General features: G+C 44.2%; 1 protein-coding gene across 1 annotated transcript in view; it reads right to left on the bottom strand.

Moving 5' to 3' along the window:
- Dmbt1 (deleted in malignant brain tumors 1) overlaps positions 1-12,592 on the bottom strand; it is a 219,663-nt gene that overhangs the window by 14,157 nt on the left and 192,914 nt on the right. The window contains exons 30-34 of the mRNA XM_052175095.1: positions 11,970-11,990; positions 8,042-8,214; positions 6,362-6,570; positions 2,621-2,825; positions 965-1,173 (exon numbers count right to left, since the gene is read on the bottom strand). Of these exons, the coding sequence (XP_052031055.1) occupies positions 965-1,173; positions 2,621-2,825; positions 6,362-6,570; positions 8,042-8,214; positions 11,970-11,990 (817 nt within the window). The remainder of the gene's footprint in view (positions 1-964; positions 1,174-2,620; positions 2,826-6,361; positions 6,571-8,041; positions 8,215-11,969; positions 11,991-12,592) is intronic.

Genomic DNA, 12,592 nt, shown 5'->3' on the forward strand with positions numbered 1-12,592 from the left:
GGATGCAAGTTCTGCTCCCACCTCACAAGGAGATGTGTGTCTGCACATGTTGACAGGGTGGATCCTGTAGTGTGTGTCTACGCAGCGAATTATGGGTAAATACTCCAAGTCCAGATCAAGGCCTTACATTTGGCCATTCAGGTCTCTTAGGACATCTCCCCACACACTGGCTATGAGGCATAGGTCTGGAAGGCTTTATAGCCATGAACAGACTCTACCCCAGGACCTGAAAACCTGTGCAGACATACACCTACACCAAGACCCAGTGAGGGAACTTGTGCTTAGGGTTCTCTGGTGTGGAACCAGAGACAGGAATTGACACAAGCAAAATGTTTTGTCAACTGATCATTTTCACAAGAAATAAATGAACTCCACATCCAAGACTAGCAGAAGCAGAAAGTCAGATCTTTAGCTCAGGACAATATCTGCCCTTCTGTTCGTTGCTGAACAAGAGACTTTGGACATCAGTCCTCAGCCTTTCTCGGTTACACTCAGAGGTCTACATGGTGTCTCTAATTAGGAACTCAACCTCTGATTCAATGTTCTGTCCATCTTCATATCCCATAATCTATCCTTCAGAAGGAAGCCATATGTCCCATATGTGGCCAGTGTCCTACACTTTGGAACAGTCACAAAGGCCCAAGCATGACATCATCCATCACTCCTGGCATTGACTTCTCACTATCTGTTGAACAATCACCTTTGACCTTTTAGTCTCTGATGATGACAAGAAAGCCATTGCACATCCCATCAGCCAGTGCTGGCCCAAGCCTCTCTTTCCTCAAGTCAGAACCCAAGACTCACTGACCACAGTCCCTCTCAGCGAGCACTGGACCCAGGTGCTCTCTATTGCCCTTGTCACACTCTATTGCCCTTGTCACAAACTCAGAAATGTTGAAGTTCAGATGGCTCCTTGCGACCTCCCTGAATACAAGTGGACATTCATTCTCACAATGGAACTTACTTGTGCTGGTGCTGATGGCGGTAGAGTAGTAGTGAGCCTGGAACCCTCTCCTTGTCACACTGCCATCCGTGATGAAGACTACGGACATGAAGTTCCAGGTTGAGGTAAAAGATCCATTGAACCCATCACACACCCGTGCAATGAGAGAAGAATTGTACTCAGGGCCATCATAAACCAGGATATAGTCATAGTTGCAGCCTCCTTCAAGCCTGAGAACACAGAAGAAATAGTCAGTCCCCTTTTCTGTGTCTGCAATGTGGTATGAGGGCTCACATCTCAGCAATTATTGCCCTGTAAACAGTGACTAAATACATCATTTGAGAGAATTGATAAGTTCAAGGAATTCAAAGGGAGTTTATTTTTCTTCCCATGTCCAGCATGCCTGGTAAAATTCTGTCTTGGGACTCACAGATATGTAATCCATAATACCTCTCTTTGAAAGATTTACATCAGCAAAGGAAGGTCACCTGAGAACATACTAATTGGTTCCTTCACAGAGTCCCCAATTATCTTCAGGATAAATCAAACATCTAATAAATATAAAAAAGGAAGAAGTACACCCAAGGCAAGTGGTAGAAAGATAGCTCAGTGGTTAAGTGCACTTCCTGTTGTTCTAGAGGACCAAGGTTCGATTCCCAGCACCTACAACAAAACTCCCAACTGTGTTTACCTCCATATCCAGGGAATTAGACACCTTCTTCTGACCTCTGAAGGATAAGGCACACATGCAGTTCACAGACATACATATGCACACAAAAGACTCACACACGTTAAATAAAAACCTAACACAACAACAAAAAATGCCACAAGAACTCTCTGACCCTTGATTATCTTATCTACTGAGATCAACGCTGCATTCCTTGTCCACTGAGAAACACTGAAATGGAACCATGACAGGATACTATATTATCAAGAGGGGCAGAAAGATTGTAAAGGGAGGTGGTTTCGTAAAACTTTACTGTGTGTTAGTAGACATCAGTGGGATGTTGACAAGAACCAGAATGAGGAGACTCCTGCAGAGGACCTGATACCCTTCAGATGTACTCCTTGAATTGTCCTAACAAGGACACTGATACAATGTTTATGTAGTTCTATAGCAGAGACTTGCAAAGCCACTACAGACACCAAGAGAGGTCCTGGGAACACAGCTTAGTAAATGCTGGGACCATATCCACTTCAGTGGAAATGCACTGGTACCTGCTCCTGGGGCCTCACAGAATGAGAAGCAGCTGTGGAGAAAGCTTGGCACAGAAAATGTGCCCTTATTAGCAGCACTGACCTTGTGTACACCTAAGACTGTCACTATATAGGCCACCACCCTTCCTTCCCACTGAGTAATGGCTCCAAGTGACTGCCATTCTCTGGTCACTTGCTGATCAACAAGGTGAGGAAAACAGGCATTCCACCCCTTCTTCTGGTTGAGGATTAGGAACATGGCACACAGGGCCATAGTGCAAATTCATAACAACCTGGGACTTTAAGATGGAGTATTTTCAAATTCCTGTGCTTTTCCACCCATTATATCCTCCCTGGGTGACTCTTGAGTTCCACATTGAAAATGGAACCTGTATTGTAAGTGCCGACTTGCCTATTCACCCCATGAATTTCAAAGCACCCCACAATTTTCTGTAACAGCTGCTCTGCACCCACACTTACTGCACATCTGTGAAGACCACTGTCACACGGTTCATGCTGGGGACCAAAATTTTCCACAAACATCTGGCATTGTTAGGATAGCTTGAGGGGTAGTATGGGCTGGAAAATTGCCCATAGGCTTGGGTCAACAAACCTCCACAGGTGTACTCTGCAAACAGAAAAGTGTAGAAATGCTGATGAACCCTGGAGCACACTGCACAGGCATCTAGCAGGGGGAAGAGTCAGGTTTGACCAAAATTCCAAGGAAGAAACCAGACAGGAAATAACCTAGCCCTGGTCACATTCTGAAGACATGCAGGACTCCTTCCTTGTGTCTTTTCTTTATGAGAGTAGGTGCAGGATGTTCAGTGGATGTGTAGATGGAAAATGGAAAGTTCTATTAAAGCTGTAGTCTTCTTTCCTAGGTTCTCATGGTGAAAACATTTCCTTGAATTTTTTTAAAGATTTATTTATTTATTTTATGTGAGTACACTGTAGCTGTCCTCAGACAGTCCAGAAGACAGCATCAGATTTCATTACAGATGGTTGAGCCAGCATGTGGTTCCTAGGATCTGAACTGAGAACCTTCAGTCAGAGCTCTTAACCACTGAGCCATCATCTCTCCAGGCCCTTTCCTCCAATTTCTTTGACTCTCTTGCTGGCAGATGATTGTAGATACCAATCTCTTAGACTAGTGGTGCTGAGTCTCTGCTTCCTGAGACAAAGTGTCTGGGTATAATTAACACCTATCCCAGGGGTTATGTCAAATGTGCATGATTTGCTACTATGAGTGTTACTCTCTCTGGAGAAGAGAAAGTCTACAAGAAGCACTGTTCCGCTGTTCTGACACAGAGCATCCAAAGCCAAGGTCTTCTGGTATGTCATGGTGTTCTGGATGGGATAGACAGGCTCCACTAAAGGTTCATATCGGAGATCTGGAATCCCAACCCCATGAGTGCCTCCTGAAAGCTCTTTCCAAACCTACTCATTAAATCTGTGATCCAGTAAATAGGAGCTGTAACTGTGTAGACCAAGTGGACCACTGGAGATGGACTCAGGAAAGATAGGCCCTTTTTCTAATGCCCTTGTTTCTCCTTGTTTTTGTGAACTGTGCTCCAGCACAGATTACAAGAAGATCCTAGCACTCCCAACTCTCTCCAACTCTTAGTTGAAATGCTGAAAGAGAAGTTTGGCCACTTCCCAGACTTACCATGAGAAGGAGTTGTAAACCAATCTGCAGAGGAAAACAAAGCTACATTAGAGAAAGGTCTGTGCATCAATTCTGTCAGTGCACCCATGGTTGGGAGTGGAAGACACTGGACACAGAAGCACTGTGGCTGAGAGTAACAAAGTCCCTTTCTTGAGAGCAAGTGGTGGCCCTGACCATGCTCTCATGTGTGCTTCATATTAATATAGATGTGGCCCGGGGAAACTAAAACTTAGCCCTGAATGACAGTTGCTAGGGAAAAGAATCATGCAATCTGTACCTTCAGAACCTGACAGGATTCAGTTGTCTATGTTGTCACATGTTTTTCAAAGTACAATGGTTTCTAGACAAATTACATAGGAAAGGGCCTCCATAGCAAGAGTTTTCTTTTCAGGAAAGTAAAGCTTAATAACATGAATTAACTACTGCAAAGTCTCACATCCTTACTGAGACAAGCATAAAGTGAGGTTGGCTCAACAGGATCTAACTTCATCGGAATCCTGAAGGTTCTGGGGCTGACAGAATACTGAATGGAATAGGCAGTGTTCAGCAAGGGCTCACATTGAAGACCTGTAGTCCTGGTCATGAGTCTAACCCCAGGACTATATTCTCAGGGCCAGACCAAATCTGTTCATTAGTTCTGGGATGGAGTAAATAGAAGATACATTTTGTGGACAGAGTGAATCACTGGATATACACAGGAAAGATAGGACCTCTTTCTAATTCCATTCTTTCTCCTTGACTTTCAGAGCTATAATTCAGCACAAACTTCAAGAATATTCCAGAATGCCTGTCTCTTTCTAAACTCTTGGTTGAAGTATTGAAAACACACACAGTATGAGAAGGGTAAGTTGTAGGTCACCAATCTGGGGGAAAGCAAAACCAGATGAGAAGAAAGGCTTGTGCATCAAGGTTCTGTCAAGGGACTCTGGTTCAGAGCAGATAACACTGGACACAGAAACACTGGAGCTGAATATAAGACTGTTGGCACCTTGAAATCAAGGGCTGGCCCTTACCATACTCTCATGTTTCCATCAAATTAGCAGTTTCCATAAAAATTTTCATGAATAATAAAATAGTTAAAAGAATTGTAGCATCTATACCTGAGAAACCTGGAAGGAACAGTCTCATCTGTCCCAATGTCACATAACCACTACTAAAAGTAATGCTTTCTACACAAACAGAATAGGAAAGTCCCACCATGGCAAATTATTTCACAGGAAGTGACATCTAGCAAAAGGGATCAAGTGCTCTCATGTCCCACTGAGTGGAGCAGAGGAGAGGTTGTTGCAACACGTTCTGCCGTTGTACTTGATGGAGAGAGCTGAAGGTCCTGGGGCAGACAGAATACTGAGTCCCTCCTGCTCTGTAGCTGGTGGACATGGCTGTGAGGAGAATAGGGATGCCGAGGAGAGAGAGGAGTTGAAGTAGATGAGGACTTACCAGCTATGGTTGGGAATGGTGTTGAAGGAGCTGTGAGAGAAACCCAGAAACAAAAACATGTCAGAGCCCTGAAGAGAAGTTGCCTAGCCTGGTCCTTTGTGCATGATGCTGAGCACACCAGACTGAGTTGAACTCATCTGCTGCCTCAGACCAAGGGTGTGGCCATACAGACTTCCAGGAAGATGCTACTCATTAGGTCATTAAGGATGCAAGTTCTGCTCCCACCTCACAAGGAGATGTGTGTCTGCACATGTTGACAGGGTGGATCCTGTAGTGTGTGTCTACGCAGCGAATTATGGGTAACTACCCCAAGTCCAGATCAAGGCCTTACATTTGGCCATTCAGGTCTCTTAGGACATCTCCCCACACACTGGCTATGAGGCATAGGTCTGGAAGGCTTTATAGCCATGAACAGACTCTACCCCAGGACCTGAAAACCTGTGCAGACATACACGTACATCAAAACCCAGAGACAAGAATTGACCCAAGCGAAATGTTTTTGTCAATTGATCATTTTCACAAGTAATAAATGAGCTTCACCACCAAGATTAGAAGAAGCAGCAAGTCAGATCTTTAGCTCAGGACAATATCTGCCCTTCTGCTCGTTGATGAACAAGAGACTTTGGACATCAGTCCTCAGCCTTTCTCGGTTACACTCAGAGGTCTACATGGTGTCTCTAATTAGGAACTCAACCTCTGATTCAATGTTCTGTCCATCTTCATATCCCATGATCTATCTCTCAGAAGGAAGCCATATGTCCCATATGCGGCCAGTGTCCCACACTATGGAACAGTCACGAAGGCCCAAGCATGACATCATCCATTACTCCTGGCATTGACTTCTCACTATCTGTTGAACAATCACCTTTGACCTTTTAGTCTCTGATGATGACAAGAAAGCCATTGCACATCCCATCAGCCAGTGCTGTCCCAAGCCTCTCTTTCCTCAAGTCAGAACCCAAGACTCACTGACCACAGTCCCTCTCAGCGAGCACTGGACCCAGGGTACCACTCTATTGCCCTTGTCACAAACTCAGAAATGTTGAAGCTCAGATGGCTCCTTGTGACCTCCCTGAATACAAGTGGACATTCATTCTCACAATGGAACTTACTTGTGCTGGTGCTGATGGCGGTAGAGTAGTAGTCAGCCTGGAACCCTCTTCTTGTCACACTGCCATCCGTGATGAAGACTACGGACATGAAGTTCCAGGTTGAGGTAAAAGATCCATTGAACCCATCACACACCCGTGCAATGAGAGAAGAATTGTACTCAGGGCCATCATAAACCAGGATATAGTCATAGTTGCAGCCTCCTTCGAGCCTGAGAACACAGAAGAAACAGTCAGTCCCCTTTTCTGTGTCTGCAATGTGGTATGAGGGCTCACATCTAAGTAATTATTGCCCTGTAAACAGTGACTAAATACATCATTTGAGAGAATTGATAAGTTCAAGGAATTCAAAGGGAGTTTATTTTTCTTCCCATGTCCAGCATGCCTGGTAAAATTCTGTCTTGGGACTCACAGATATGTAATCCATAATACCTCTCTTTGAAAGATTTACATCAGCAAAGGAAGGTCACCTGAGAACATACTAATTGGTTCCTTCACAGAGTCCCCAATTATCTTCAGGATAAATCAAACATCTAATAAATATAAAAAAGGAAGAAGTACACCCAAGGCAAGTGGTAGAAAGATAGCTCAGTGGTTAAGTTAAGTGGTTAACTGCCTGTTCTAGAGGACTAAGGTTCAATGCCCAGCACCAACAACAAAGCTCACAATTGTGTTTAGGTCCATATCCAGGGAAATAGATGCCTTCTTCTGACCTCTGGGAGATCAGGCACACATGCATTTCACAGATGTACGAATACACACAATGCACTCACACATGTTAAAAAAAAATTGAACAAGACATAACAAGAAAAAAAAAACACCACAAGACAAGTTACTGTAATGCTCTGACACTTGAGTATCTCATCTATTGATATCAACGCAGTATTCCATGACCACTGAGAAACACTGAAATGGAGCCATGACAGAATACTATATTATCAAGAAGTGACGAAAAGTTGTAGACAGAGGTGGTTTCATAAAACTTTACTGTGTGCTAGTAACTGTCAGTGGGATGTTGACAAGAAGAAGAATGAGGAGACTCCTGCAGAGGATCTGATGCCCTTCAGATGTACTCCTTGCATTGTCCTAACAAGGACACTGACACAATGTATATGTTGTTCTACAGCAGAGACTTGCAAAGCCACTACAGACACCAAGAGAGGTCCTGGGAACACAGCTTAGTAAATGCTGGGACCATATCCACTTCAGTGGAAATGCACTGGCACCTGTTCCTGGTGCCTCACAGAATGAGAAGCAGCTGTGGAGAAAGCTTGGCACAGAAAAGGTGCCCTCATTAGCAGCACTGACCTTGTGTACACCTAAGACTGTCACTATATAGGCCACCACCCTTCCTTCCCACTGAGTAATGGCTCCAAGTGACTGCCATTCTCTGGTCACTTGCTGATCAACAAGGTGAGGAAAACAGGCATTCCACCCCTTCTTCTGGTTGAGGATTAGGAACATGGCACATAGGGCCATAGTGCAAATTCATAACAACCTGGGACTTTAAGATGGAGTATTTTCAAATTCCTGTGCTTTTCCACCCATTATATCCTCCCTGGGTGACTCTTGTTCCACATCAAAAATGGAACCTGTATTTTAAGTGCCGACTTGCCTATTCACCCCATGAATTTCAAAGCACCCCACAATTTTCTGTAACAGCTGCTCTGCACCCACACTTACTGCACATCTGTGAAGACCACTGTCACACGGTTCATGCTGGGGACCAAAATTTTCCACAAACATCTGGCATTGTTAGGATAGCTTGAGGGGTAGTATGGGCTGGAAAATTGCCCATAGGCTTGGGTCAACAAACCTCCACAGGTGTACTCTGCAAACAGAAAAGTGTAGAAATGCTAATGAACCCTGGAGCACACTGCACAGGTGCCTAGCAGGGGGAAGAGTCAGGTTTGACCAAAATTCCAAGGAAAAAACCAGACAGGAAATAACCTAGCCCTGGTCATATTCTGAAGACATGCAGGACTCCTTCCTTTTGTCTTTTCATTATGAGAGTAGGTGCAGGATGTTCAGTGGATGTGTAGATGGAAAATGGAAAGTTCTATTAAAGCTGTAGTCTTCTTTCCTAGGTTCTCATGGTGAAAACATTTCCTTGAATTTTTTTAAAGACTTATTTATTTATTTTATGTGAGTACACTGTAGCTGTCCTCAGACAGTCCAGAAGACAGCATCAGATTTCATTACAGATGGTTGAGCCAGCATGTGGTTCCTAGGATCTGAACTGAGAACCTTCAGTCAGAGCTCTTAACCACTGAGCCATCATCTCTCCAGCCAGCCCCTTTCCTCGAATTTCTTTGACTCTTGCTGGCAGATGATTGTAGATACCAATCTCTTAGACTAGTGGTGCTGAGTCTCTGCTACCTGACACAAAGTGTCTGGGTATAATTAACACCTATCCCAGGGGTTATGTCAAATGTGCATGATTTGCTACTATGAGTGTTACTGTCTCTGGAGAAGAGAAAGTCTACAAGAAGCACTGTTCCGCTGTTCTGACACAGAGCATCCAAAGCCTAGGTCTTCTGGTATGTCATGGTGTTCTGGATGGGATAGGCAGGCTCCACTAAAGGTTCATATTGGAGATCTGGAATCCCAACCCCATGAGTGCCTCCTGAGAGCTCTTTCCAAACCTACTCATTAAATCTGTGATCCAGTAAATAGGAGCTGTAACTGTGTAGACCAAGTGGACCACTGGAGATGGACTCAGGAAAGATAGGCCCTCTTTCCAATGCCCTTGTTTCTCCTTGTTTTTGTGAACTGTGCTCCAGCACAGATTACAATAAGATCCTAGCACTCCCAACTCTCTCCAACTCTTAGTTGAAATGCTAAAAGAGAAGTTTGGCCACTTCCCAGACTTACCATGAGAAGGAGTTGTAAACCAATCTGCAGAGGAAAACAAAACTACATTAGAGAAAGGTCTGTGCATCAATTCTGTCAGTGCACCCATGGTTGGGAGTGGAAAACACTGGACACAGAAGCACTGTGGCTGAGAGTAACAAAGTCCCTTTCTTGAGAACAAGTGGTGGCCCTGACCATGCTCTCATGTGTGCTTCATATTAATATAGATGTGGCCGGGGAAAACTAAAACTGAGCCCTGAATGACAGTTGCTAGGGAAAAGAATCATGCAATCTGTACCTTCAGAACCTGACAGGATTCAGTTGTCTATGTTGTCACATGTTTTTCAAAGTACAATGGTTTCTAGGCAAATTACATAGGAAAGGGCCTCCATAGCAAGAGTTTTCTTTTCAGGAAAGTAAAGCTTAATAAAATAAATTAACTACTGCAAAGTCTCACATCCTTACTGAGACAAGCATAAGGTGAGGTTGGCTCAACAGGATCTAACTTCATCGGAATCCTGAAGGTTCTGGGGCTGACAGAATACTGAATGGAATAGGCAGTGTTCAGCAAGGGCTCACATTGAAGACCTGTAGTCCTGGTCATGAGTCTAACCCCAGGACTATATTCTCAGGGCCAGACCAAATCTGTTCATTAGTTCTGGGATGGAGGAAATAGAAGATACATTTTGTGGACAGAGTGAATCACTGTGGATATACACAGGAAAGATAGGACCTCTTTCTAATTCCATTCTTTCTCCTTGACTTTCAGAGCTGTAATTCAGCACAAACTTCAAGAAGATTCCAGAATGCCTGTCACTTTCTAAACTCTTGGTTGAAGTACTGAAAACACACATAGTATGAGAAGGGTAGGTTGTAGGTCACCAATCTGGGAGAAAGCAAAACCAGATGAGAAGAAAGGCTTGTGCATCAATGTTCTGTCAAGGGACTCTGGTTCAGAGCAGATAACATTGGACACAGAAACACTGGAGCTGAATATAAGACTGTCGGCACCTTGAAAGCAAGGGCTGGCCCTTACCATACTCTCATGTTTCCATCAAATTAGCAGTTTCCATAAAAATTTTCATGAATAATAAAATAGTTAATAGAATTGTAGCATCTATACCTGAGAAACCTGGAAGGAACAGTCTCATCTGTCCCGATGTCACATAACCACTACTAAAAGTAATGCTTTCTACACAAACAGAATAGGAAAGTCCCACCATGGCAAATTATTTCACAGGAAGTGACATCTAGCAAAAGGGATCAAGTGCTCTCATGTCCCACTGAGTGGAGCAGAGGAGAGGTTGTTGCAACACGTTCTGCCGTTGTACTTGATGGAGAGAGCTGAAGGTCCTGGGGCAGACAGAATACTGAGTCCCTCCTGCTCTGTAGCTGGTGGACATGACTGTGAGGAGAATAGGGATGCAGAGGAGAGAGAGGAGTTGAAGTAGATGAGGACTTACCAGCTATGGTAGGGAATGGTGTTGAAGGAGCTGTGAGAGAAACCCAGAAACAAAAACATGTCAGAGCCCTGAAGAGAAGTTGCCTAGCCTGGTCCTTTGTGCATGATGCTGAGCACACCAGACTGAGTTGAACTCATCTGCTGCCTCAGACCAAGGGTGTGGCCATACAGACTTCCAGGAAGATGCTACTCATTAAGTCATTAAGGATGCACATTCTGCTCCCACCTCACAAGGAGATGTGTGTCTGCACATGTTGACAGGGTGGATCCTATAGTGTGTGTCTTCCCAGTGAATTATGCATAACTACCCCAAGTCCAGATCAAGGCCTTACATTTGGCCATTCGGGTCTCTTAGGACATCTCCCCACACACTGGCTATGAGGCATAGGTCTGGAAGGCTTTATAGCCATGAACACAGACTCTACCCCAGGACCTGAAAACCTGTCCATCTACTCAGTGTATCTATTCAGTGGATGTGTAGGTGGAAAATGAAAAGTTCTACCAAAGCTGCAGTCTTCTTTCCCCTGTGCTCATGGTGAAAAGCTTTCCTTGAATTTTTTTAAAGGATTTATTTATTTTTGTGAGTACACTGTAGCTGTCCTCACACTCCAGAAGAGGGCATCAGATCTCATTACAGATGGTTGAGCCACCATGTGGTTGCTAGGACTTGAACTCAGGATCTTCAGAAGAGCAGTCAGAGTTCTTAACTGCTGAGCCATCTCTCTAGCCCCTTTCCTTGAATTTCTTTGATTTCCTGGCTGGCAGATGATTGTAGGTACCAATCACTTAGACTAGTGGTGCCAAGTCTCTGCAACCTGGACAGAAAGTATCTGGGTATAATTAATACCTATCCCAGAGGTTAGGCCAAGTGTGCATGATTTACTAAGAGTGTTACTCTCTCTGGGGAAGAGAAAGTCTACAAGAAGCACTGTTCCGCTGTTCTGACACAGAGCATTCAAAGCCTAGGTCTTCTGGTATGCCATGGTGTTCTGGATGGGATAGGCAGGCTCCACTAAAGGTTCATATTGGAGATCTGGAATCCCAACCCCATGAGTGCCTCCTGAGAGCTCTTTCCAAACCTACTCATTAAATCTGTGATCCAGTAAATAGGAGCTGTAACTGTGTAGACCAAGTGGACTACTGGAGATGGACTCAGGAAAGATAGGCCCTTTTTCTAATGCCCTTGTTTCTCCTTGTTTTTGTGATCTGTGCTCCAAGAAGATCCTAGCACTCCCAACTCTCTCCAACTCTTAGTTGAAATGCTGAAAGAGAAGTTTGGCCACTCCCCAGACTTACCATGAGAAGTTGTCCACCAATCTGCAGAGGAAAACAAAGCTACATTAGAGAAATGTCTGTGCATCAATTCTGTTAGTGCACCCATGGTTGGGAGTGGAAAACACTGGACACAGAAGCACTGTGGCTGAAAGTAACAAAGTCCCTTTCTTGAGAGCAAGTGGTGGCTCTGACCAAGCTCTCAAGTGTACTTCATATTAACAAAGTTGTGGCCCGGGGAAACGACAAGTTTGTCCTGACTGACAGTTGCTTGGGAAAACAATCATGCAATCTGTACCTTCAGAACCTGACAGGAACAGTCTCTGTTGTCACATGTTTTGCAAAATACAATGGTTTCTAGGCACATTACTAGGAAAGAGTCTCCATAGCAATTTTTTTAGGAAAAATGATTTTTTTTCGGAAAGTAAAGTTTAATAAAATGAATTAACTACTGCAAAGTTTCACATTTCTACTGAGACAAGCATAAGGTGAGGTTAGCTCACCAGGATCTACCTTCATCAGGAATCTTGAATCTGAGGCTGACAGAATACTGAATGGAACAGTAAGTGTCCACCAAGGGCTCACATTGAAGACCTGTAGTCCTGGTCATGAGTCTAACCCCAGGACTGGATGCTCAGGGCTCAGTC

The sequence above is a fragment of the Apodemus sylvaticus genome, chromosome 1, assembly GCF_947179515.1.
Source record: "Apodemus sylvaticus chromosome 1, mApoSyl1.1, whole genome shotgun sequence".
Taxonomy (NCBI): domain Eukaryota; kingdom Metazoa; phylum Chordata; class Mammalia; order Rodentia; family Muridae; genus Apodemus; species Apodemus sylvaticus.